The following is a 27,053-nucleotide window of genomic DNA, read 5'->3' as shown; positions in this document are numbered from 1 at the left end:
TTTCATATGTGTACAATCCATACAACCAACAACACGTATAAATTTAGCTGTTTGATAAAATTCTTGCTGATTTCGAAAAATTTCTTCTGGTGAAGTAGCAAGTTTTATAAATTGATTTCTTAACGCAGCAATGGCAGGAGATACTCGATGAACAATACTATGAGCGCTTACTTCGCTGATGTCACAGAAATCACCAACAGTCATAAAAAATGATCCAGTTGCATAAAACCGCAGAGCAACCATTAACCCTCAGTTACCTCACCAGGGCCTAAATGACCCTGGACGTGTTTAAAACTCGCGCCCTTTTTGAACACGCAGTGGTGGGGACTCTGGACCGGGGGGGGGGGAAAGTTTGAAGGGTCTAGCATTAGCCTGGTCACGTGCGAGAGTCAGTTCAGTCGAAGCAGCCACGGCAGACAGTGAGAAGTGGGACGATAGGATCACTCAGACCCTGGTGAGGTAATAGCGTGACAAAAACGATTACTGTCAAAATACAAAGTATATAAGTAAATCTTATAAAAACAGTGTATTTATGCAATATAATGATAAAAAAAATATTCTGTGTTGTATAAAAAGTAAAATTATTCGTTTCTCGGGCTTTACACGAGATAGTCATGTCTCTCAACCAAGTTTATATTCTTGCTTTATTTCTGTTTACCGCCCGTTTACACAATTTTTAACTATGACTCAAATATTTCTGTAATTTTGACGCACAATGATCTATCTTTGTTAAATTAATTTGATAAGGACCCAAAGTAAGGGTTGAAACGTCGTTATATCAATAAATTACTGCCAGTCAGGCTGACTCAAACGTTTTGTTTTAAAAAATAAAATATTGGATTTTATTGGTTTATAGAATCAAATAATACCTAATTTTTCATGTGTCTATTTTTAATAAATAAAGTATTTTTTATGCATTTTTATTGCATTTATTCAACATTTTTACCGATTTTATACAAAAAAACATGAATTCTTATCTCTCCATAGCCGCCATTTTGTATTAGCCATATGAAACTTTTTGAAAAATATTTTGTTATTTTTCTACATGTTTATATTTCATGCCCAAGGTCGCAAGTTTTACGATTTAAAAAAAAATCCGTTTTTTAGAGACAATAATATTTGATCGATTTTCTTCAAAATCATGAAATTTTACTTTGCAAAAAAAAATATACTTTTTGGAACCAATCGTTATGACACTAATTTCTTCTTAAAGTACAACTCTTGACCTTTCAAATTATGTATTATATAACCCTTGTATTTTTTTTAGTCAGTACTACGTCAATTTAAAAAAAGCAAATTTTTTCGCTTTTTCAAAAAAAACACGTTTTTTTTTTAAAATAACATTTACATTTTTTAATTTGGAATAATCTAACCTGCACAGTCTTGTAGATCTTTAAAAGATGTATCAATTAAAAAAAAAAAAACGTCAAATTGATGCATTTGTCTTAAAGATACAAGCTGGAGAAGACGTCAGGGTCTCTCAGACCCTGGTGAGGTAATATCGGGGTGTAAAAACGTAAGGTAACTGAGGGTTAATTGGATCACAGGTGGAATGGCATTATTCCTATTATACACACACACACACACGCGCGCATTTGTATATAATTAAATAAATATATATAATATATATATATATATATATATGTATGTGTGTGTGTGTGTGTGTGTGTGTGTGTGTGTGTGTGTGTGTGTGTATATATTTAATTATATACATATGTGTTGTTATAATATATAATATACTATTCACAGAACTGAGAGAGAATATTAGTAAATCAAATTAAAATAAACTGACAGAATACATATATGCGTTCCCATAGTATGTATAAAATATTTTTGTTTTACTTTTTTATAATAAACTTACTTTGTCTTGTTTATTATATATATTATATATAAGTTTAAATTGTTGTATTAAATATTTATACATACCGATTAGTTTTATGTTGTAATTCAACATAAATTTTTTCTAATATTACGTTAAAGTTTTGTTTTGATATTGCAAATCTTTTTTTAAAATAATCATCATCAAAAATTTCTAAATAATTTATACGTGGCCTGATTATACGTGGTTTTCGTCGATTTCTTCTTATTGGAAGATCATAACCCTCGTATTCATCATCAAATAATAAAAATTAATAATTCTATCCATGTTACATAAACACGTTTTCGAGATAGGTATTTTAAATAAAAATCGAAACAGCTTTATTCAAATTAAAGAGAAGTGGTATATTACTTTGAAAAGATTGGTTAAGGACGTTCTCCGGAAAACAGATTTTCTCTAGATTTTTTTGAAACTGTGAATATACGTTAATTTAGGTGTGCTTTATGCGATGGTATAAATTTCAATACCTCTTGCGGTATTAAAAATCGAGATACTGAGTTTCAAAGTTTCAACTTTTCAACTTAACATATATAATTTCTATTCCGAGCTATTGTAAAAGAGACATTATAATAAATTGTAAAAACAGTTTTCTCTAAATGTTTTTGAAAAATTAGTATATGATGCTCCATAAAAATAGAAATAATATGCAATTAAGTGTCAATACCCTTGCGGTACTCGTTTTCGAGAAATACTTTGTGTAAAGTATGCGATTTGATGAATTTTTCGCTCGGTTCAGAGTGACAGAAGAGGAGAGGAGTCAGTTACTTGGCAACGCCGCATGAGTTCTCACGCGTGAAGTTAACTTCTTATTTTTTAGATGTTTATTATATGTAATATTTTGTATATAAACATCTTTTTAAGCACGAATACAAGTTGAGCACGACTGGAGCCAGAGAACGTCCTTAAGAACGACATACACAACGACAAATATCTTGCTGTTGGCGACGCTGTTGATTGAGTTAAATCGTCGATTAAAGTTAATCGGCATCGGCGTTGGTCGAAGTGACCCTTTTATATATTTTCGAGGCACAGAAACCAAATGCATTCGACAACGTCGTCGCTCTTGTCTCATACCTTTCTTTTTTTCTTGTTTGTTACTTTGATTGAAAGCGCGACGACTTTGTACGTGTAATATCGCGCGAATTGTATCTTGAAAGAAATAACATGTATCTGTAACATTTATGTGCACTCTATCATACCGATACGGTAAATGCATTGCGATGCACTTTGATGTTTTATTATTTTTATTTATATATGATCCATTTGTTCTTAATCGTTGTGTTATGATTAACACGTGTATTATTCCAAGAGAGAAACTGCTATATTAATCGAGAATTCTAATATCGTCATTGATTAATGCTATTAATCTGAGAATGCTTTACGGTAAGTTTAAGGTTAAATAATTAATAACATTGCGACATAGGTACGTCTCAAAAATACTGAAACAATTAGAATATCATAAATATAACGTCTTACAATTAGTAAATATAAAACAGTTCCTCCCAGATAGATTTCCTAAAACTTACATGTATATTGTATATTTTTAGGTAAATGAGTCGTTGAAAAGCTTTCAATTTTACTCAATTATTTTCATGCAATTTTACATACGTAAAGCCCATGTCAGACTACGCATTAAAAATTAAGGATTGCAAATTGAAGATTGCAATTGCAAGAAGATTGCATTTGTTTAGAACCTAAACAAATGAGAATGAGCGATTTGCTTAGATAAACGTGAATTATACTGCGAGTACTGATCGGTGCACTCGGTGAAACAATTTGTTCATTTATATTTGCGACAGATTGTTCTTTGCTTTATAACTCATGAAACATCGATTTGTTGTTTAATTCCAGAGCGTTGATAAAAAGTATGTAACTTTGTAGATATACATATAAATATCTTTATATTTATTTGAAAGTACAATAAGCACGAATAATATCGCGTATATGAAATCCATAGTACTATGTATTGAAGCTTGAAGATTGAAGATTGTAAACTGAAGATTAGACTTTGATCAATCGGATAAATACAATCTTGATCCGTTTTGTTTTGGCTAAATTCTAATTTCTAATTCGCAATCCTCAATTTTCATTGTAGTCTGATACAAGCTTTATGTATGTAGGATTGCATAAAAAAATAGAGCAAAACTGAAAGTCTTTCAACAGATCTTTTTGCCTGAAAAGATACAAAATACATATAAGTTTTAGAAAATCTGTCTGGGAGAAACTGTTTTATATTTAACTAAAAAATATATTTATGATATTCCAATTGTCTCAATATTTTTAAGAGCATACGTATGTATACGTTACAGAATGTTATTAATAGCTCGATTACTGCATATAGAAACATGTCATTCAGCTTATCATAAAGTAATAATTCTTAGGTTAATAGCATTAATTAATGTAAGAATAATGTTAAAATTCTTGATTACTTATTTAATAGTTTTTATCTCTTTCAGAATAATATGCAGTGTGTTAATTATAATACAATAATGAAAAACAAATGTATTGTATAAACTAATATAAAAGTGCTGTACTTCCTGTCTTATAAATCTTAATTTTATTTCAGATTGCTTGAACAAGATTCTGTTATAATTTAACCTTAAATATGTTTGGGCAAACTGGAAATACATTGTTCAGTATGTATATTATGTAAATAAATCATGCTAGAGATTTAATTAAGGATTCTTTTTATTAAAATATTTACCTTTTTTTTTAGGTGGATTTAGTACAGCGACGCAAAACAGTCCATTTGGCCAATCTGCATTTGGTAAACCTATTACTACAACAAGTTTTGGTAGTGGCGCAACCTGTCTTTGGTATAGTAACAATACTTCATCATTCTTTTTAGTTCTAAGCTCACAGGTTCTACCATAGGTGGCTTGTTTGGAAATACCACAACGCCACCGGCATTTAGACAGCCAACTAATACTCAACCATCTTTTGGAGGTAGCAATTTATAAACTGTTTCACTTGCATGTAAAAAGTTCTTTCCTGTACGTATATTCGTGCGTGTGCAAGATATCATGCATTTGAAACATTCTCGATCATTACGTTTTTTAGAAAAACATTTTGCGATCCAAGGATCACTCGAAATGTCATTATATTGGACAGTAATTTTTGCAAATAATCATATTATAGGGATTATTTATATTGGAAATATAACAAATTGTAAAAGACAATTTCAAAAAATCATAAATTAGTTTAAAACTAGTCTCATTGATGTCCTTCAAAATTATATAATTTATGCCTGTTATATTATTTCCTGTGGTACAAAACATCTTTATGTATACATTGTTGATTGTGTGTATATTTTTAAGCAGTATTGTACATCTGAAGTAATTTATTTTATAGATTTTATTAGACATTAAATCAATAAATATTAAATACTAGCTGGTTACCCGGGCTTCGCCCGGGAGTCGTTTTTCTTCAAACAACTTCATTTGTGTTTTAATATCCTTAATCGAAAACAATTCCTTTATCAGTTCGGATACCGATTCCCAAAAAGATTGATAACTAAAAACTATACAGTTTATAGCACTCCCCGGGAAATTCTATCTCTATTTATATACAATTCTTTTAAGATTCAATCAACTATTTCCCGAAAAATTCAAAAAATTTCTGATAACGATTTCCAAAAAGATCGGTAACAAAAAATTATACACTTTATATCACAAAATTCAATTCTTTGAGATTCGGTCAATTAATTCCCGAAAAATTGGAAAAAGGACTATGTGAACACGCATACTGTGCATAAGTATAATTCATCCAGCAATCAAGTAAATGTTTTAGTGAAAGCATGGCATTCAGCCTGTTGCAAACTGCCATTAGCTGAAACCTAAAACCCTCATTTTTCCACTCTTTAATGCGCCGCCTTATATCTCAGAAAGTCCATTTTTGGGCTTGGTGCCTATGGACATTTTTATCAGCATGTTATGAACTACATTATCCTACATTATTGTCAAATTTGACTGAGAGCCGAAACCCCCCATGACCGTTGCGGGATCCTTTCGGTACCAGCTTCCAAAAAGATCGGTAACGAAAAATTATACACTTCATATCACTCCCCGGAAAATTCTACCCCTGTCTCATATATAATTCTTTGAGATTCGGTCAATTATTTCCCATAAGAATTAAAAAAATTAGAAAAACCGGTTTCTCTAGAAGATCGGTAACGAAAAACTATACACTCTATAGCACTCCTCGAAAATTCTACCCCCATTTTATATGGTTTTAATACAAATTCGTTCCAATAGTTTTTAAGTTAAAAACGTTCAAACATACACCACCCGTAAGAATTTTATATAGTAGTATAGATAATGTGCAAGCAATAAATGTAATTTTAATTTTGGTTTATATGATACTGTATTTGTTATATATTGTTAAAATCTAACAAATATATTTTTGTTTTTGCAGGCTTCGGGACAACAAATACAAGTACCAATTTTTTCGGCACCCAACAAAATGCCGAGACAAATTTTTTCGGTACAAGCACAGGGTACAACCTCAGCGTTTGGTCAAGCAAACAAACCTGGTTTTGGCACAACATCTGGAACTAATCTGTTCGGACAACCGCAACAAAATGCACAACAAACTACTCCATTTGGTCAGGCGAATACCACCACAAACACAAATCTTTTTGGTACAACCACAGGTAAGTTAAGAGCGCAATTGCATAGACTAATAACATTTAAAATTTCAAGCACTTTGATTTCTTTCTGTTCTGCAGGTTTTGGCAATACTAACCCGACTACCGTACCAGCTGGCACTGCAGTGAAATTCCCACCTGTCATTACAACTAATTCCGTATTAGAAAGTCACAGTATTTCGGCCCGTCATTATGTCAAAGCATCTAGGAAATCTTACGAGGAATTACGTTTTGAAGATTATCAACTTGGCAGGCATATTGGAAAAGACATATTATACGATAAATATCTTTTTGGTCTCCGCGCCATAGTAAAGAGTATGTTTAATTTTAGAACGCCAGCAACTACAACAACCAACAGCTTTGCATTTAATTCTACACCCACTACAAATCTGTTTAGTACTAATACTCAAACAAAACCATTTGGTAGTAAGTTATTTTATTTATCCCAATGTATATCGTTATAAAGTCGGTCAATCTATATGTATATTATATCATACAAAATATCCTAGAATTTGCGCGTACCGTGTGATCCTCTGTGCTGAAAAAAGCCGTTTCCTGGTAAAATTCTGCCATCCGACAACTGAAAAAATAGTTAATGAATATTAACTTGCAACAAGAAAACCTTATTAGTAGAGCAAGAGATGTTAAATTATTTTTTATAAGCTGTATTTAAAATAGTGATATTTAGATACACAATTGTTATGAAATCTTTAGAGGGATAATAAAATAGCGTATATAGCACCAACACTGCTGATTCATGCATAACTTTAAGTGTTCATTTGTTAGCTTTAAATTGTTCCGGTTAAAAACTATTGCTCAGATGCAATTTTGCCAAGAGAAAAAAGTTGCTTTTCCTGGCACAATTGTATTGTGCACTCTGTGTGTTCCCACTTCGAGATATTTTGTTTAAATATTTTCTATAATTATCTCATATTTTAAGGGTATACGTTTCTCTCAGTAGGTCCAAAAAAAAGGTGATTTTTGTAATTTTTTTGTGGAGAAAGTAAACAAAATAAATCATTCAATATTTTTGGATTATATTTATGATATTTTAAGTAGTTACCTATACAAATTTTTTCAGCCCATTTGGCGAAGCGGGATACTAGGCAACGGCGATCTGTGCGCGGAATAGGTTGCTCCATGGCGAAAGTCCTCCAGGTCGTAAAATGTGTCTGAAACATCGAATCAATCGATTTTCCTGTTCAGTACAAGTGTCCCTATAGAGTAGACTACAATCATATTGATATATGCAATATTTAATTTTTTATAAGCAAAAGAAGTATCGAAAATTTATAGTAAAAATTAATTTTTCTTTTTGAACTTCCGCCATTTTATGAATTTTTATTCAAAATAATTTTTTTTAGTCTACTCTATAGGGACACTTGTACTGAACAGGAAAATCGATTGATTCGATGTTTCAGACACATTTTACGACCTGGAGGACTTCCGCCATGGAGCAACCTATTCCGCGCACAGATCGCTGTTGCCCAGTATCCCGCTTCGCCAAATGGGCTGAAAAAATTTGTATAACTACTTAAAAGTATCATAAATACAATCCAAAAATATTGAATGATTTATTTTGTTTACTTTCTCCACAAAAAATTTACAAAAATTACATTTTTTTTGGACCTACTGAGAGGAACGTACCCTTAATATATTAATCATACATATGCATATACATGATCAATATTAAAATATGTGATAATTATAAAAGTATCGAAATATACTCACCTATACGTGCACATACGCACACGTATGTGTTAACAATTTGAAGGAAAAAAAAACAATATTTTTATTTTTATTTCTTTAATACGCGTGATCTTCTATTTACCATTATTTTATCAATGAGGTAAATAAAAATATATTTTTTAATAAAATATGGAAAGTATAAAATATGAAGTGTAAAATTTTATCTATAGCAGCTGCCCCGACACCGCTTTTTGGCACCAGCAGTATTAACCAGACTGCTGGAACGAGTTTTGGTAGCATTAATACCGGACAGAATACTGGATTCGGATCTGCATTTGGTCCACGCAACCTAATCAGGTAATGTACATACAAATATACACATTGCATATTGTATTGGAAATCAAAATGATACTTATATTTTGTTCATAGAGTATTATTGGATTGTTCAATCAAAACAAGTCTGCTTTTAATATTCCATCGACGTCGACTAGTACCGGCTTCACTGGTTTTAGTCAACCAGCCACAAACACCACTACGCCATTATTCGGTAATAAAACTACCACCACCGGATTTGGAACAACGTCTACATTCGGTGCGGCCGCGCCTTCCACATTCGGAACTAATACAGGTTTTCATTCCGGCACCAACCCTGGACCCTCGTTGTTTAACTCGTTCAAACCAGCTGGACAAACATCGGGATTTTCCTTCGGAACTACACCTGCATCTTTAACTGGGCTTGGTGACTTACTTTTTCTTTAATATTCGATCCAATTTACATATGTTATCCGCTCAATATATGTTAATATGTGAACATGTGTATATTATAGGCACGAATACTGGTTTAAGCTTGGGCGGTAAGTCTTCATTGTTCGGCCAACAAAAGCCGGGCAGTCTAATTGGAAATACAGGAAACAATACGACGTTTAACAACCCTGGAACATTTGGATCTTCTACTTTTGGAACGAGTTCTAACATGATGTCTGTTTACAATAAAAAAATTGAGAACATAGGCATAATGACGGCGATGACGCAGGAGGAGATCGTGGCTGGAGCACGAACGGTTGCTCAGGGTCTGGAAGCTCTCCGAGTCGAACATGGGGATCTGCTACAGGGCCTGCAGTCTCAGGACGCGCCAGCCGCTCGGGACAAGGCTAGTCTACTATCTAAAATCATTGAGATGATCGACCTCGGCCTAGGCGAGGCACAGGTGATGCAGGCGCTGGCGAGTCATCTGCAGATGGTGGAGGCGGAAAAGCAGAAACTGAAAATGCAGGTGAAGAGGTTGTGCCAGGAGAACGCCTGGCTCAGGGACGAGCTGGCCAACACACAACAAAAGTTGCAAGCGAGTGAGCAAGCCGTAAGTACTTAATTCCACCTGTTTAATCGTAATGTAATGATTTTATGTGGTACATATAGGTACAAAAATAATTTAAACCGAGATGTCAAGAATTTTTTATATACATGTTGTCGATTGTACTTCAATTTTATTTTTCATAAAGAAATTAGTAGTGTTAAAGTTTGACTGAATATTTTGTTTTATTTTATTTTTATTTTGTTTTTTCCCCCTTTGTTTCTCATAAGCAGTTCAAACCAAATTTATTAATTTTCTTCTTATCGTTATTATCTATACAATCTTGCGTATTTTAGATTTAGCATATTTATATTTTGCACCAATTAGTGTATCGTGCAAACCCTTCTCCCCTCCCCCGATTGGATTTTCCGGGCGATTGATTAATCATTGAAAACGGGGCAGCCTTTGTTTCTTCCTCGAGAACTCTTGCGCGAGAAAGTGGTTCAATGAGGCAAAATTATTTACGTGACTGTGATTGCGAAGCTAAAGGGAGTGAAGTGACCGGACGATTCGATATCTTCAAATCAGACTGTTCCGCTCTCGTCAGCCTCACTATTGATTCGGAGTGTGACCAAAGTATTCCGAATTCAAACGCTGCAACAACTGTGACTTTGGCCATTCGGTCGAGCGAAACGTGTGGCTTTCGCTCACGCTAACGTTTTGCGAAATTAACGAGTGGTGGAGTTTTTCGTCCTGCATTGAATGCATTGTGCTGTAATCATGTTCGGTCGAATTTGCCGTAAAGCAGACGTATTGGTCAATCGTATAAAAAGCACGTCACTTAGATGCGATTGGCCATTCTGGTAGTACTAGAAAGAGAGAAAAATACGCTCAAAAGTCTTTCTCTTTCTCTCTCTCGGCGACAGCCAGAACAATAGATCACTCATTCTAGTTTAAGTAAAGACTTAAAATTTTCGACAGATCTTTGTTCACAGATCAAATTTTCAGCAGTAATTGTGAAAATGTTAGCAATTGCGAAGAGGCCCCATTTTATTAATAATTTTCTTTATTACAACAAATTGCTTGTTATTCTATAGTCAGCAAATTTATCACATTTTCAATTGTGTATTTCGCAGGTTGCTCAATTGGAGGAAGAGAAGAGACATTTAGACTTCATGGCCAGTATGCGACAATACGATCCGGATCCATCAACAGAAGATGAAAATGCTAAGGATCGACCGAAAGACGATCTTGTGGTGGATCTCTTTTCTGATGATGATGCGGACGATCGCAATAGCAAATGTATTTCTACCTTTCTATCTTTGAATTATCGCAATAGCAAAATTTCTAATACTGAAAATTTATAAAGATAATTATTTGTTAAAAAATTAACAATATATAAAAAAGATTTTTATTGTGTTTTTCAGCTATATCTCCAACTCCACCGTCGCAGTTCGCTCAGCAAGTGAATGCCGGCTATGAGATACCGGCACGTCTGCGTACCCTGCACAACTTGGTGATCCAGTATGCGAGTCAAGGTCGCTACGAAGTGGCCGTTCCCCTGTGTAAACAAGCTTTGGAAGATCTGGAGAAAACTTCTGGTCATGATCATCCGGATGTGGCAACAATGCTCAACATACTTGCTCTTGTATACCGAGACCAGAACAAATATAAAGAAGCCGCAAACCTTCTGAACGACGCTCTAGCGATTCGAGAGAAAACGTTGGGTGAAAATCACCCCGCGGTAGCGGCGACGTTGAACAACCTTGCGGTGCTATATGGAAAACGAGGGAAGTATAAGGAGGCTGAACCCCTATGCAAACGAGCACTGGAGATTCGCGAGAAGGTACTAGGTCGCGATCATCCGGATGTGGCGAAGCAACTGAATAATCTGGCACTGTTGTGCCAGAATCAGGGTAAATACGAGGAGGTGGAGCGTTACTATCAACGTGCACTCGAGATCTATGAGGCTAAACTAGGCCCGGACGATCCAAACGTCGCTAAAACGAAAAACAATCTGGCATCTTGTTACTTGAAGCAAGGAAAGTACAAGGATGCCGAGGTGCTATACAAACAGGTGCTTACTAGAGCGCATGAGAGAGAATTTGGTGCCATCGATGGTGACAACAAGCCGATTTGGCAGGTACGGGAATATTGAATCACCAGTACAATGCAATTGCAATGTTTTCATAGCTGCGAACAAGTATTTAATTTTTGGAAATCTTTTTAGAGGACGCTTAGTAATAGTCAAAAGATTCCAGAATTATATTTAAAAAAAGAACGTGATTCACGACTTTTGATTTATTTACTGCAATTCTTCAAAATTTTTTTTTTTAGAACAATGCAATGTAACTTATAATCTACTTTACCACATATCTTCTAAAAGATTGATCCATGAAAAAAACTTAAGTTAACTGCAAAACTTATAGATTAACAATAAAACTTCTCTCTGTGTGAGCATTACACAACTAATTCCGTTACACAACGGAAAAGTGATGACTGATGGTTACTATTATTTATTATTTCAACTTTCGTATTTTTACATACATACATACATTAATGTGAAAGTTATAAGATATGGCAGTGACTCACTGTCACAAAATTTCTTTGGTACTTTATATTAAAATTTGCTCTACATTAGAACATTGCGAAGCTAAAGGGAGTGAAGTGACCGGACGATTCGATATCTTCAAATCAGACCGTTTCGCTCTCATCAGCCTCACTATTGATTCGGAGTGTGACCAAAGTATTCCGAATTCAAACGCTGCAACAACTGTGACTTTGGCCATTCGGTCGAGCGAAACGTGTGGCTCTCGCTCACGCTAACGTTCTGCGAAGTTAGCGAACGGTGGAATTTTTCGCCCCTGCATTGGATGCATTGTGCTCTAATCATGTTCGGTCGAATTTACCGTAAACCAGACGTATTGGTCAATCGCATAAAAAACACGTCAATTAGATGCGATTGGCCATTCTGGTAGTACTAGAAAGAGAGAAGAATAGGCTCAAAAGCCTTTCTCTTTCTCTCTCTCGGCGACAGCCAGAACAATAGATCACTCATTCTAGTTTAAGTAAAGACTTAAAATTTTCGACAGACCTTTGTTCACAAATCAAATTTTCAGCAGTAATTGTGAAAATGTTAGCAATTGCGAAGAGGCCCCCTTTTATTAATAATTTTCTTTATTACAACAAATTGCTTGTTATTCTATAGTCAGTAAATTTATCACATTTCCAATTGTGTATTTTGCAGGTTGCTCAATTGGAGGAAGAGAAAGACATTTAGACTTCATGGCCAGTATGCGACAATACGATCCGGATCCATCAACAGAAGATGAAAATGCTAAGTCGATTAAAGGGAAAGAGGCAGTAAGAGCCGGCGCGGTAAATAGGGCGCAAGTTATATATATTTCTTCATCGTCAATACATAAAAAAATTCGCGAAAATGCTAAGGATCGACCGAAAGACGATCCTGTGGTGGATCTCTTTCCTGATGATGATGCGGACGATCGCAATAGCAAATGTATTTCTACCTTTCTATCTTTGAATTATCGCAATAGCAAAATTTCTAATACTGAAAATTTTATAAAGATAATTATTTGTTAAAAAAAATTAACAATATATAAAAGATAGGAGCAAATAATATTATTTAATAATAAATAGAAAATTATTCAGCGAATATTATAATAAGAACAATTGTGGTTTAATTAAAATTTTTTATAATTATGATTTTTAAACTAATTTAAACGGATTAAGTGTAAAATATATTAGAACTTCATAAGTATTACGTGGCTATTTCTTTAATGAAGATTTTTATTGTGTTTTTCAGCTATATTTCCAACTCCACCGTCGCAGTTCGCTCAGCAAGTGAATGCCGGTATGAATCCTCAGTTTGGTACCAACGAAACTGCGGAGACAAATACCTTTTTGCTTCAGAATCTCAAGATCTGTTGTTCTTCTAATGCTCAAACGACGCAGACTAGTACAATTGGACAGCCGGTATTCGGCCAAGCGGCATCGACGGCATCTATATTCAAAACGCCTAGTTTTACTTTCGATTCTGACAAGAGTCTCTTTGGCGGTGCCTCGAAAACGTCGATCTTCGGTGAGAGCAGCAGTGAGAGTTCCGTTTCTTCTTCCACCACTACAAAAACGGCCACCGCTGCTGTCACTAGAGCGAATTCCATTTTGAAGACGTCAACCGTAGTCACTACGTCGATCACATCCAATCAGTTCTCTAACTCGATGTTCAGCGCTAACTCCACGCCTTTCTCGAAGATGACGTTCGGTAGCAACAATACTTTGCCATTCGGTAGCTCTACAACAACGACAACCATCTTCGGCGGAACAATCGCACCGACGACGACCGCGAACTTCTTCGGTGGGACGACGGCAGCGACCGTGGCGAACGTCTTCGGTACGACGACAATGACGAATGTTTTCGGTGCAACAGCAACGTCGACTGTCTTCGACACGAAACCGTCAGATAACATCCAGAAAAAACAAGGATAATTCCATCTTCTCAGTGAATGACGAAAAAATTTTATAAAGATGATTATTTGTTAAAAAATTAACAATATATAAAAGATAGGAGCAAATAATATTATTTAATAATAAATAGAAAATTATTCAACGAATATATTATAATAAGAACAATTGTGGTTTAATTAAAATGTTTTATAAATATGACTTTTAAACTAATTTAAACGGATTAAGTGTAAAATATATTAGAACTTCATAAGTATTACGTGGCTATTTCTTTAATAAAGATTTTTATTGTGTTTTTCAGCTATATCACCAAATCCACCGTCGCAGTTCGCTCAGCAAGTGAATGCCGGTATAAACCCTCAGTTTGGTACCAACGAAACTGCGGAGACGAATACCTTGCTTCAGAATCTCAAGATCTGTAGTCCCTCTGATGCTCAAACGACGCAGACTAGGACAATTGGACAGCCGGTATTTGACCAAGCGGCATCGACGGCATCTATATTCAAAACGCCTAGTTTTACCTTCGATTCTGACAAGAGTCTCTTTGGCGGTGCCTCGAAAACGTCGATCTTCGGTGATAGCAGCAGTGACAGTTCCGTTTCTCTTTCCACCACTACAAAAACGGCCACCGCTGCTGTCACTAGAGCGAATTCCATTTTGCAAACGTCAACCGTAGTCACTACGTCGATCACATCCAATTCGTCGACGACGACGAACTTCTTCGGTGGGATAACGGCAGCGACGACGACCAACATCTTCGGTAAGACAACGGCACCGACGACGTCGAACATTTTCGGCGGGTCGACGGCACCGACTACGACGAACGTCTTCGGTGGGACGACGGCAGCGACCGTGGCGAACGTCTTCGGTACGACGACAATGACAAATGTTTTCGGTGCAACGGCAACGTCGACTGTCTTCGACACGAAACCGTCAGATAACATCCAGAAAAACGAGGATAATTCCATCTTCTCAGTGAATGACGTGTCCTTCTCGGTGCTTGCTGCGGCGGCGGCGCAACCGGAGACCTTCAAAGTCGATCCTAACTTTTCATTCGCTGGTGCGAGATCATCGGTGTTTGGCTCGAAATCCGCTTCATCACTCAATAGCTCGACAAATGTAAACAAATTATATGAAGATTCCGTGCAAAAGGAGAATAATGAAGAGACGATGTCGAATATGATGAGTGGGAACACGATCCTCACTTTGAACCTATTATACCTTTACCAGATGCCATCAAAGTCCGAACTGACGAAGAAGATGAGGAGAAAGTGTTCTGCCACAGAGCCAAGTTGTACACATTCGACAATGTGAAAAAATGGAAGGAGCGCGGCGTCGGCGAGATGAAGATCCTGCATCACGCGGGCCACGGCAGTTACCGGTTGCTGCTGCGCCGGGAACAAGTACACAAGGTCGTTTGCAACTTCCTAATCACTTCCGACGTAGAGTTCCATCCGTTCCATCCCTTCCATCCCTTCACGTCGGACCAGGTTTGGATGTGGGCCGGCATAAACTATGCTGAGGAGAAACCGTGCTTCGAACAGTTAGCAGTCGAATTTAAATCGCCCGATCTAGCTCGACAATTCAAGGCGCATATTGATAACGTTCAGCAAGAATTACGTGATAAGAGAACTACTGAAGGTGAAAGATGCATCGGCTATGAGATACCGGCACGTCTGTGTACCCTGCGCAACTTGGTGATCCAGTATGCGAGGGAAGATTGCTACGAAGAGGCCGTTCCCCTGTGTAAACAAGCTTTGGAATATCTGGAGAAAACTTTTGGTCATGATCATCCGGACGTGGCAACAATGCTCGACATACTTGCTCTTGATGTATACGTAGACCAGTACAAATATAAAGAAGCCGGAAACCTTCTGAACGACGCTCTAGCGATTCGAGAGAAACGTTGAGCGAAAATCACCCCGCGGTAGCGGCGACGTTGAACAACCTTGCGGTGCTATATGGAAAACGAGTGAAGTATAAGGAGGCTGAACTCCTATACAAACGAGCACTGGAGATTCACGAGAAGGTACTAGGTCGTGATCATCCGGACGTGGCAACAATGCTCAACATACTTGCTCCTGATGTATACCTAGACCAGAACAAATATAAAGAAGCCGGAAACATTCTGAACGACGCTCTAGCGATTCGAGAGAAAACGTTGAGCGAAAATCACCCCGCGGTAGCGGCGACATTGAACAACCTTGCGGTGCTATATGGAAAACGAGGGAAGTATAAGGAGGCTGAACTCCTATACAAACGAGCACTGGAGATTTACGAGAAGGTACTAGGTCGTGATCATCCGGACGTGGCAACAATGCTCAACATACTTGCTCCTGATGTATACCCAGACCAGAACAAATATAAAGAAGCCGGAAACATTCTGAACTACGCTCTAGCGATTCGAGAGAAAACGTTGAGCGAAAATCACCCCACGGTAGCGGCGACGTTGAACAACCTTGCGGTGCTATATCAAAAACGAGCGAAGTATAAGGACTTATGTAGGATATATATATATATATTTATCTTTCCGTCGGGGGCTGGTGCTGACCACAGGTCTCGCCGAGTCGCTAGTAAGGTTCGACGGTTCAATAGTACGCACTTAGCGCGCACAGAATTTATTTGCGATTCCTAAGGTTGCGGCGAAAACCAAAAAATTGTCTTTGATATAAACGAAAACTGGGATGAGTATGCGGACTCAGAACTAAACTGTCTTGTGCCGGATAGGAAGTGCGTCCAAGTGCGTAAAGTCGCGATTTTTATAGGGGAGTTCCAAGGATGGAAGGGGTAAATTTCGTTGTGGAAGGTGTCTGGTTTTCGTTTTGGGAACTTCTGGTTGGCGGGATGTTTCTAATTTTTGTTTAAAGGATTTCTTATTGGGTGAGATGTTTCTCACCCAAGAGGTAGATTCTTAAGTTTTCGCCTATCCTAGAAACCTAGAGACGGTTATCGATTTTCGCGGCTGCTCATTGGTGAATCGTCTCGAAAGGCCCCCACCGTCTTATTGGGGGTGCGATTCCCCCAGTGTCTCATCTTGTTTTTCGACTATCGCCGATTTCTCTTTTATTAGGGTTTCTCATTTATCTCGCGACTCTGGTTTTATGTTGACAGACGATGCTTACTTCTCAATCTTAAGTGCAGTTTTATTGCAAACAGAAACTTTCGCCACGTGCTCTTAAATTTCTAAAAGCACGTATTAGATTTCGTTTCTGTTTGCGCGGGCAGTTTTGAGCTAGTCGCGTGATGTAATAAAGACATAAAGATCCCCATCAACCCCTGTCTGGAATTAAGGCCCCTTTTGCGCGTCGTGTCGCCGGGTTTATAGTTATGGGCCCGACTAGGTTGATGAGAATCTGGTCACTATATGCCCCGTCTGTTAGTAATTTGTCATCCAAAAGGTTTGCTTTTAGTGGCCCAAGCAAATAGGCAGTTTGATCATAAAAAAAGAAATGTGAGGAGATCTAAGCTCACTCGCCGATCGATAACCGTGCTTGCGAATTTATAGAACTTGCTGTAAATATATTTTAAATATATATTTAATCGAACATTTTTTATGACGTGTAGCATCCGGTATATTGCGTATGTTAGAATCTCTACTTACTAATAAAGTATTTTGGAATGGCATTGAAATATTTCTCGAAAATGTATCTTTATACAAGAACAATGAAATGTAAGTAATGGAAATATTAATTACTTTATACGGAAATGAACATATAATAGGTTTTATAATTAGGAATTTTACCATCTTTCCACACACACGCGCGCGCGCACACACTTTTTGATTTTATAATTATGTTATAATTATGTTTTTTTTTTGTAGCTTGATCACTAATTTCAATGATTTATGGGCCACTATGCAACACACTTTAAATGAATCAAATAATATACACAAGTTTAATATATAAACGGTCATGAATTCTTAGATTCAGTTAAATCATTATCCTGTAATAAAGATGGAACGACACAATGCTTCACATGTGAAAATTTTTGTTGAAAATATGCATATACTTAATCAGATGGTGTGGATTCCTATTAGCATACAGAAATATTCTTATTTTTATAACAAATGGTCTTATCACCACACGCAGTTAATACTGTTCAATACAGACAACTATACAATTTTTTTCCCATTGCTTTCCTACGATTGGATGATAATCAACGTACAACAAGCCGGTAAATATAAACAATTAAATTTAATATGCATATGTGTAACAAATGTATTAAGGTATGTTTATATCTATATATATAAGTACCGGACGTCTGTCTGTCTGTCTGTCTGTCTGTCTGTCTGTCTGACCGCGAACTACTCATTCGTTAGTGGACCGAATTTTTATCAAGAGTACATGAAATAGGGGTAGAATTTCCCGGGGAGTGCCATAAAGTGTATAGTTTTTCGTTACCGATTTTCTGGAAACCGATTTTTCTAATTTTTCTAATTTTTCGGGAAATAATCGACCGAATTTAAAAGAATTATATATGAAACAGAGGTAGAATTTTCCGGGGAGTGCTATAAAGTGTATAATTTTTCGTTACCGATCTTTTTGGAAACCGGTTACAAAATTTTCCAATTTTTCGGAAATTAATTAACCGAATCTTAAAAAATTATATGAAGTAGGGGTAGAATTTCCCGGAGATTGCCATAAAATATATAATTTTTCGTTACCGATCTTTGGGGAAATTGGTATCAGAAAATTTTCCAATTTTGAAATTAATTGACCGAATTTCAAAATGTTTTTAAATTAAAAATTAGTATTAAGGACGTTCTCTCGTTCTTATACTAGAGAAAATCGATTTTCTTAGGATTTCCTTGAAACTGTGAATATACGTTAATTTAGGTGTGCTTTATGTGTGGTATAAATTTCAGTACCTCTTCCGGGATAAAAAATCAAGATACTGAGCCTATACACGTTTAATTACGTAGATATATATTTATTTTGTATAATTAAGATTTTACATAATATTAAAAGTTATCTTTATTTATGAGTTTTAATAAAATTCTCTTGTAATCTTTTTTGTAATCACAAATATCTTTTAGTACTAGATTTTTTAATCAATTAAAAGAGTAGATTATTTTTAGCAAATAATTTATTTTTATTATACTTTTTGAAGTATAATTTAGTAATTTTGTAAATAATATTGTGAAAGTTAAACCGACGATGTATATACGCGAGCCACTTGATTGGCAAATTCCTAAAACTTCGATGAACGATAAACTTTAATGTAAACGTTAAAGTTTACATTCATTTGCTTGTATGTACATTTACGTAGATAACGGGCAATATTTCATGGAATGAATGTTGCAGAAAATAGTTTTAAGAATTTGTTTCGTGCATGATGTAACAGTTAACAGTCACACTTGTGTGCTTGTCCAGTCATATCGATGCGTTTAATAGTTTTAATATATATTGCATGCATTGTGTAGATACATTGGTTCAAAAAGTTTTCATCAGTGAACATTAAAACATTTATAACGTGTTAACACTCCTGATTGTGCAAAATTGATTTATTTAAGTGCACTTAATTGTTACTCTGCGTGCATTTCTTTGCGTTCCACAAAGACGATATTATTTATTTAAAAAAATACCAAATATTTGAAATATATTGTTATTGCATAAAATGTTTGTAGAAAATTCTACATAATATTTATGCATATCAATATCCTTATACATTTTCAATCTTACATATGACATTATAGTTTCTAACATTAATGCCAATTTAGCAAGTTCTTAGAAAAAAAGTGCAAAGTAGAAAGTAAAAAAGTAGAAAAAAGTATAAGTAGAAGCAAAAATTGGAGCACATCAGTATTTGTTATATCAAATATAAATTATGAAAATCAAATACACACATCTCTCTTTAAAAGCACATTATTTCTTTTTTATGGCAAGTAAGTAAATCATAACATATATTACACGAATTATATGTAACATAAAACGTAATATATAAATATTACATTTTATTTTATAAAAAGATTTATCTAATTTTTTAATTTATTAATATTTTAATTTAACAAAAACATCATATATGTTTCTTTAAGTAATATAGGATGTTTGGTAGTGACTGGACCACTTCTCGTGGGCAGGTATAGAGCGGGTTAAACTGAATCGAAAAGTTTATTTTATAAGTTTTTCAATAACTAATGCGAAATTAATAAAGATACTACGCGAATCAGTTTGCGTCCATGTGATTCGACGAAAAGAAGCAGCCTTCGGACCAATTCCTTATCAAACTACACTCCTCAACATAATGGTTTATGTCAGCCCTTTCTTGTTTACAAAAAATGCAAACCGTTTCTCACTGTCCAACCAATATCTATTTCCTGTTAGTTAAAAATAAAACGTAAATTTACAAAATTAAGATAAGCATTGCACACGTACTTGTAAATAACCTACATATTTTTTCTTAAGTTTTGCTTATATTGAGCGTTTGACTCCTTTCTATGTGGATTAAATTTAAGGAATATATACATTATGATTAGTTTAAAAATAAACTTATGCTATTGTACATATACACATAAGGCTAATTTAATTGTTCTTATTTTAGACATAGGTGCTATTTTCCCATTTTTACCTGTTTATGGTAAGCAACTCGGTGTTTCTCCATTAGTAATGGCTACCATTACTATCACTTGTCCTATTTTATATATAATCGTCAAACCAATAGTTGGTTTTCTTCTGGATTATTTTTACACCAAGAAAAAACTGATCTTTATGATTATACTCGTCATTTCAAGTGGTTCCTACATTATGTTATATTTTTTACCGTCATTGGAAGAACCAATAGTATTAGATGAGTTTCAAAATGTTTCTTGTGCATCTTTATCTTCTTGTGACGTAGATTATGTAAGTTATTATTTTTTTTTACAATTGCATATTTTCTCGATATAATGTTAAGAGAATACTGTAATTTGTAATTTCGCTCATGCATTTATTTTACAGACAATTTTTTTACAAAATCGGGATTTTGACAACATATGTATTTTAAAATTAAACTAGAATTTAATCTCCTTTTTTATAAATTTACCATGTTAACATATTATATCAAATATATTAAAAATGTATTTTTTCTAAATATTTTCGGAGTTTCTAAACTCTAAATTTTCAATAATATTTTATTATTAATAATTATTAATAATTATTAATTAACACTTTTTTATCTGTATATTTAAAAGTTCTATTTATTATTTACTTCAGAATTCCTCAACATCATATGACGGTATGAAAAGCATTATGTGTCATTGGGAATGCAAGGATACAAATTTTTCGATGCGGCTATCTTTTCGTATAGCTGAAAAGGAAGCAATTATTTTACCAAATACTACATGCTTATTAAATATTAACGAACTACCATTATGTCAAGAAAGGTCAACAGAAAATAATAATTGCAACGTTACCTGTAATAATTTTTTTAAGGATAATAATCTGTACACATCCATTACCTTCTGGGGATTTGTCGTCTTAATGCTTCTTGGCAATACTGGTGTTAATGTTTTCTTATGTATTACTGACGCAATTTGTGCTCAGATATTAGGTAAATAATATCATAATTATTATATATCTTTAAAACTGTTTATCGACATAAATATAATTATATTTTTGCATACATTTTTAGATATAAATAATATATCATATAAAGAAGAAATTTGTGTTGAGTGCGCGCATGTGTGTTTCATAATATATCTGTTTATCTTTTTAGGTAAAAATACGGAAACGGAATATGGTAAGCAGCGTGTATGGGGTGGAGTCGGTTACAGTTTAGCAGCACTTTTAACTGGATATACGGTGGATACATGGTCCCAAGGAAAAACCTACACATCTTACACACCAGCGTTTCTTCTTGTGTTTGTATTTTTCTGTGTCGATTTGATCTGCTGCAGAAAATTAGAGGTAATTTTATAATGCATTAAGAGAGAAAAACGAGTAAAAAAGAAGACTAAAGTTAGTAACACATAGTTTTGTTTTCATATTTCTATTTTATATTTGTTCTATTTTCATGTTCTATTTTATATTTGTATATTACAGCTGCCGCATATATCAACGTCGACAAACATATTAGCAGATGTATATGAACTTTTGAAATACAAATCCTTTGTTGTAATGTTGTGTTTTGCTGCCATTGTCGGTGCCTTGGATGGATACATGCTTTATTTTTTGTTATGGTACATTTGCGTCACTATATCGAAGTATTTTTGTTTATTTGTTATGTAAAATTTAAACATAAAAAATCAAAACGTAAAAATTTAGACAAATTTAATTGTCATGTTATTCAATTAATTTCTACTAGGTATGAAGAAGATCTTGCTATGAAGACCGGTTATATGAGCAAAATTAAATTAATAGAAGGTTTAACATTAGCCGCGGGAACTTTCGGTTGTGGGATAATGTTCTGTTTGTTTGGTACTATTAAATACTATCTTATTATGATTTGCTACATAAATGCAGCAATTGAATAATTTAAAATATTACGCTTTTCACAATATTAAAAATATCTTTTTTTTAGGTAAAATATCACAAAAGTTAGGACATGGTTACACCTTTATTCTCTCTCTTACATCTTATGCAATACGAATGGGATTAATATCTATAGCACCGACACCATGGTGGATAATTCCAGCAGAATGTTTAATGCAGGGTCCATCATATGTACTTTCTCATGCAACAATAGTAGCGTTTGCAAATGCAATATCATTGCCTGGTACATATGCTTCTGTTCAAGGAATAATGGGAGGGACGAAAGAGGGTCTCGGTAAACTTTCAAATCTTGTTTTACGTCAAAAGTCAATTTGTAATAAAAAAAGATTACACGAATAATATAAATAACTATATTAATTATATTAAAAAACATGTATACATGTATATATTAATGTGTAAAATGAGTTACACTATATTTTCAGGTATGGCTGTTGGTAATTTTGTAGGGAGCATTTTGTTGAAAAAATTTGGTGGTGCGTTGACTCTACAAATATATTCAATATTCACAGTAATTTCTGCGTTAGTGTTTCTTCTACTTTACATTACGCACTTAAAACATAAAATACCAGGCAAGAAATCTATAGTGATTTAATTCGACAAAATATGATAATTTGTCCAAGATATTGTTAAAAAATAACAAATTTTCTTTCTAATGTAGGAACACGAAATAATATTGAATGGAAAATGTCTTATGATGCACGAGGACGTTATGTTGTAGCAGAATAATGACTCAAGATCTGCTTTTTATGATATAAATATTATTTTTTAATTACTTAGGTAAATATTATCTAAAAATCTGTCAGTTTTATTATATTTTGTGCTGATATGCTGATATGAAATAGAGCGATATAAAGAAAATCTGTCGTTATATACGTATGTGCTCATATTTGTTGAATTTTATTCGTTAATTTTATTTAGCTTTCTTTGAGTAATTGTATCAGCTATGAGTTTGTAACGTACTATTACAAACTCATATAGCTGATACAATTAAGGTAATGTAATTTTCCATAAAGGTTTCGTTCATATATACTTATATTATTTATTATAAAAACGCCACGATCTGCAAGGACATCTGCGCAGGCAAACGTCCTGATGCTCTGATAGCCAGTTACGAACCATTTGGATTTATTGCTAATCGCGGGCGAGTGTCTTAAAGAAACGCGAGATTTATCAGCTTCAAAGACTCTTCGGCGTCTGTCAGATCGACCAGATGCGAGCGGAACGTTTCTACACAGAGACCATTGGTCAAGAACCGAGAGAGCCTTACGTTGCTATCGTGGGTGGTCACGCGGAAAGTCCTATGTTTTTATTTTCTAAGGCGAGACCGGATGTTCCTTTAATAGAAGAATTTAATGGAAGAAGAAATTAGAATTTTGATCTACCTTGTCCGAGATGCTGAGAGAAGAGTGATTCAAATAAGATGAAATTATTTCGCAATAAATAAAAGTAACGTTACTTGGCATACATTTTTACTATGTACATGATAAATATAAAATTTAATATCGCGCGTTTTTCTTTACTGCATAATTAGAAATAATTAAAAAGATTTCAGATTTTAATTGAAATAAAATGTTTTTAAAGTTAATTGGCGTGCAACTAGTCAGAAATATCTTGTACTTATTCCTTATCTATTTAGTCAAAAGGTGCATTTACAATGATGTTATCGATGCTGCTCTTTTATAAATTGTGCCGTGCCATACATCAAGAGCTGAAAAGATTATATACCTTTATATATAGATAAACGATTTAATGTCGCAACTTTTTAAGAAAAAGTATATTTAAAATATTCGAACTGATATTTGAAAACATCTGAGAGCTTGCGTTGATATTAGATCTTACTTATATTACGTATATTTGATTTTACGATTTGTGAAATCTCTTTAAAGTTTACTATCTCACAACTTTGTAGCAGATATTTAGAATGCCGTTATAACTGTCGCAATTATCTTCAATTGCATCATGACTTGTGGTATAAATTGCAAAGCATGCGACTAACGATATAATTGTTCCGCTAATCGGAACTGGAGTAAAAGTCAAATGCAGGTATATTGCATTGTGATAACAAGTTGCTGCACATTTGCCGGAAGGCTTCCGTATTCTACGTCGCAACAATATGCCGTTATCGTTACAATACGAACCGGATCTTGGACCAACCCGTGCAAGTAATTTTCAAAATAACACGGGTGTACCACGATCTATTGGTCGTTTGTGATCCAACGCATCTGTCATGCGGTTCGGAAGGGCTGATATTATCTTATGAAACGGAAATTGTACATTCCGCCATCACCCGCGAAAGATTTCGCCAATTTCCTCGTATAACCAATGACGCAATGACGCAATTTATTTGTCACCTGGAGCTATACTCGGCAAGGTAAAATGTAGACGTGAAAGTTCATAGCGCTCATATAGCATCAAATTAAGAAAAAAAAGTATATTAGTTCCTCTTAGAAGCTATTACCGATTTACATATGTATATTATAGCGTTACATCGTAGCATTGCTCCGTATGCTATTGCAGCTATCCTATCAGTGATTTAATTTCGATAAGATGCAAGATTATATTCTTCCTAGAAATGAAAATAATTCTGCTCTATCTAATATCAGCGAAGTGTACAGCTTCGGCGCGCGCGTTTCATCGCCGTTCATTAATTAGCGGTCGCGATAGTATCGAGGCGCGCAATATTTTAGGACAGCCGCGGAAAGTAGCTGCGCACGACAGGCGAGCCCATTAAAAATGCTTGTTAGAGAGTATTAGCGTCGTTTCGACGCGAGCTAGATCGCGACGTAAGATCACGATTAAAAGACATTTACCAGACACGGCGGATTAAGAGTGACGCACGGTTCGACCGTTACCTCGTTAAAAGCGCGGAATTACACGCTCGAATTATGCGTAAATCTGTTCGTGATAGCCGCCTCTAAACATTGGCGCCGGTGGCACCCGACATACATAATTCACCAGGCGAGTCGCGTTAAGTTCCTGAACCTGAATCTTTATGAGGGAGTTGCGAATTAATAATAGATGGGCGTGGGGAGAGGCGAGGTGAGTTTTAGGAAGAGATGGGGTGGGGTGGAGAATTAATTTATGCAATTCTGGATCGCACGTTTCATTTCAGCGTTATTCTAATATCAGTTAATTTATTTCGCTTAAATCGCTCATTAGCATTCGACAGCGTTTGATTGTATTAATCTTTCAAATTATCTTATGTTTATTAAAAGGATCTCTTTTAACAAGCTTATCTACATTTTGCTTCTGAGGACCTTTAACTGTAATAAAACACATTTTTAAACACATGTCTCAGAAAGTAAATTTACGTATGTGTCTTGCTTATTCATTATTTTAGATTCTCTAGATTACAGAATCATTTTCTAATATAGAAAAGGTGAAAACATTTTCCAACAAAAGCTAAGTAGCCGTGTACATACTTATACACATGTAACGCCCAGCAGTTACGTTAATTTCTCAAATGACATTTTTATTTTAATTAAAACAAGTGATTTATGTTGATCAGAAATAATAGTTTCTCAAAATTCCTCAAATGTTCTGATAAGAGTATAATCAGCAAAAAGAATTTCCGTTTTCTAAATTACCTGATTAAAATTAAGATGGAGGATACTTCTCGTTTCATCGCGATAGAATCATAAATGTATCCTCCACGCGGATGATGATAGGAGAACAGGTAGCGGTATTTAAAAAGCTAGAAGGGGACGGACTTGCCGATAGCACGCTAACCACAGTGTACCGTCGCATTAGCGATAACATAAAATTACTACGAGGCATGATTCTCACGAATCGCGAGATCTCAATGAGTAACCGCCGGTTTTATTGAAAAGCAATTGCTGCTCTGGGTTCCCGCCGTGGAAAAAAAATTTTTGAACGATTGGATCGTGGAAAACATTCTTTCGTGGTACTCCATCACAAGCAAGTGTTGTACTAAGTAATTATAACATTACGCGCATCGCGATGTGCAGCACCGAGGAGAGAGACATTAGAAATTCCCACGATGCTTATGACTATATATTTTCGCGCGGTAGAGACTTCATTCTGCCATGCCACCGAAACCTTATTCTGCCACGATCAATGATCGGAATGAAGATGCATCGCCATCGTGCGAGTCGAGACTTGGCACAAGAATAGGTATGCAGATATGATCGACATCTCAATTTCGCGCTTTTCGTTATATCTAGTATATCTATTAAATATGAGATTAAATATTTATTTATGTTTAATTCTATAATTATATTAACGCACGTGCTTGCAAGACGATTTAATCAACACACATGTAAAACATAAGTTTAGTGAAGCAAATACGCGAACGAGTATACGCGTTGTCACTAAATTAAAAATCTGTATTTAGTTCAGGTCAGATAAGGATACGTTAATTAGTTAGACTTATATATGTTACTTCTGCAATTTATATTGTACATTAATAAAATTTTTTCGCATTGGAGTTATCATGCAGTTGGATTATTCGCACTCTAGCCTTTAGCAAAACGTTTGTATTGCAACACCGTTTAATGTGAACTCTTTATCTGTGAATACTATAAGCATTATAGGTGCAGCTATATAGGAGTGAAGATTGAGAACTCTAACGCTATATAA

The 27,053-nt window shown here is 34.8% G+C and overlaps 3 protein-coding genes and 1 pseudogene across 6 annotated transcripts; all 4 read left to right on the top strand.

Moving 5' to 3' along the window:
- The first annotated feature begins 416 nt into the window (after positions 1-416).
- On the top strand, positions 417-9,182 carry LOC139818011 (uncharacterized). Its single transcript, XM_071786410.1, has 6 exons — positions 417-454; positions 6,293-6,530; positions 6,606-6,950; positions 8,444-8,570; positions 8,643-8,952; positions 9,041-9,182. Exons 2-5 carry the CDS (start codon positions 6,341-6,343, stop codon positions 8,941-8,943), a joined length of 963 nt encoding a protein of 320 aa, XP_071642511.1. The 5' UTR covers positions 417-454; positions 6,293-6,340; the 3' UTR covers positions 8,944-8,952; positions 9,041-9,182.
- On the top strand, positions 9,072-15,300 carry Klc (kinesin light chain). Of its 4 annotated transcripts, XR_011733358.1 has the most exons (5): positions 9,072-9,570; positions 10,641-10,806; positions 10,932-11,647; positions 12,752-12,882; positions 13,328-13,342. XR_011733358.1 is itself a non-coding variant. In XM_071786387.1 (4 exons), exons 1-4 carry the CDS (start codon positions 9,187-9,189, stop codon positions 12,782-12,784), a joined length of 1,299 nt encoding a protein of 432 aa, XP_071642488.1. In that variant the 5' UTR covers positions 9,072-9,186; the 3' UTR covers positions 12,785-12,898. The 4 variants fall into 4 exon arrangements, 3 of the variants coding, with proteins under 3 accessions (XP_071642488.1, XP_071642469.1, XP_071642475.1); XM_071786387.1 differs by lacking the exon at positions 13,328-13,342 and having other exon boundaries at positions 12,752-12,898; XM_071786368.1 differs by lacking the exons at positions 9,072-9,570; positions 10,641-10,806 and adding an exon at positions 14,288-15,300 and having other exon boundaries at positions 11,511-11,647; positions 12,752-13,021; positions 13,328-13,915.
- Positions 15,185-16,996, top strand: LOC139818006 (uncharacterized; annotated as a pseudogene).
- A 1,917-nt stretch (positions 16,997-18,913) lies between these two features.
- Positions 18,914-24,063, top strand: LOC139817984 (major facilitator superfamily domain-containing protein 6-like). The gene is made up of 8 exons (XM_071786354.1): positions 18,914-19,870; positions 20,527-20,825; positions 21,177-21,513; positions 21,679-21,869; positions 22,005-22,141; positions 22,267-22,379; positions 22,483-22,728; positions 22,877-24,063. The coding sequence occupies exons 1-8, from the start codon at positions 19,813-19,815 to the stop codon at positions 23,044-23,046; spliced, it is 1,551 nt and encodes a 516-aa protein (XP_071642455.1). The 5' UTR covers positions 18,914-19,812; the 3' UTR covers positions 23,047-24,063.
- Positions 24,064-27,053: the final 2,990 nt, after the last annotated feature.

This window comes from Temnothorax longispinosus, chromosome 1, assembly GCF_030848805.1.
Source record: "Temnothorax longispinosus isolate EJ_2023e chromosome 1, Tlon_JGU_v1, whole genome shotgun sequence".
Taxonomy (NCBI): domain Eukaryota; kingdom Metazoa; phylum Arthropoda; class Insecta; order Hymenoptera; family Formicidae; genus Temnothorax; species Temnothorax longispinosus.
This window is presented reverse-complemented; position numbering and strand designations above follow the sequence as displayed.

What these genes read in the sequence shown, in the direction of transcription:
- Klc (XM_071786368.1), top strand. Translation starts at nt 12,790, where the DNA reads ATGGCCAGTATGCGACAATACGATCCGGATCCATCAACAGAAGATGAA. An exon ending in GGACGATCGCAATAGCAAAT is followed by an intron (nt 13,022 to 13,327) that starts GTATTTCTACCT and finishes TGTGTTTTTCAG; the next exon opens with CTATATTTCCAACTCCACCG. An exon ending in GACCGTGGCGAACGTCTTCG is followed by an intron (nt 13,916 to 14,287) that starts GTACGACGACAA and finishes TGTGTTTTTCAG; the next exon opens with CTATATCACCAAATCCACCG.
- LOC139818011 (XM_071786410.1), top strand. Translation starts at nt 6,341, where the DNA reads ATGCCGAGACAAATTTTTTCGGTACAAGCACAGGGTACAACCTCAGCG. An exon ending in TCTTTTTGGTACAACCACAG is followed by an intron (nt 6,531 to 6,605) that starts GTAAGTTAAGAG and finishes TCTGTTCTGCAG; the next exon opens with GTTTTGGCAATACTAACCCG. An exon ending in GGTCCACGCAACCTAATCAG is followed by an intron (nt 8,571 to 8,642) that starts GTAATGTACATA and finishes TTTTGTTCATAG; the next exon opens with AGTATTATTGGATTGTTCAA.
- LOC139817984 (XM_071786354.1), top strand. Translation starts at nt 19,813, where the DNA reads ATGAAAATCAAATACACACATCTCTCTTTAAAAGCACATTATTTCTTT. An exon ending in ATGCTTTATTTTTTGTTATG is followed by an intron (nt 22,142 to 22,266) that starts GTACATTTGCGT and finishes AATTTCTACTAG; the next exon opens with GTATGAAGAAGATCTTGCTA. An exon ending in AGGGACGAAAGAGGGTCTCG is followed by an intron (nt 22,729 to 22,876) that starts GTAAACTTTCAA and finishes CTATATTTTCAG; the next exon opens with GTATGGCTGTTGGTAATTTT.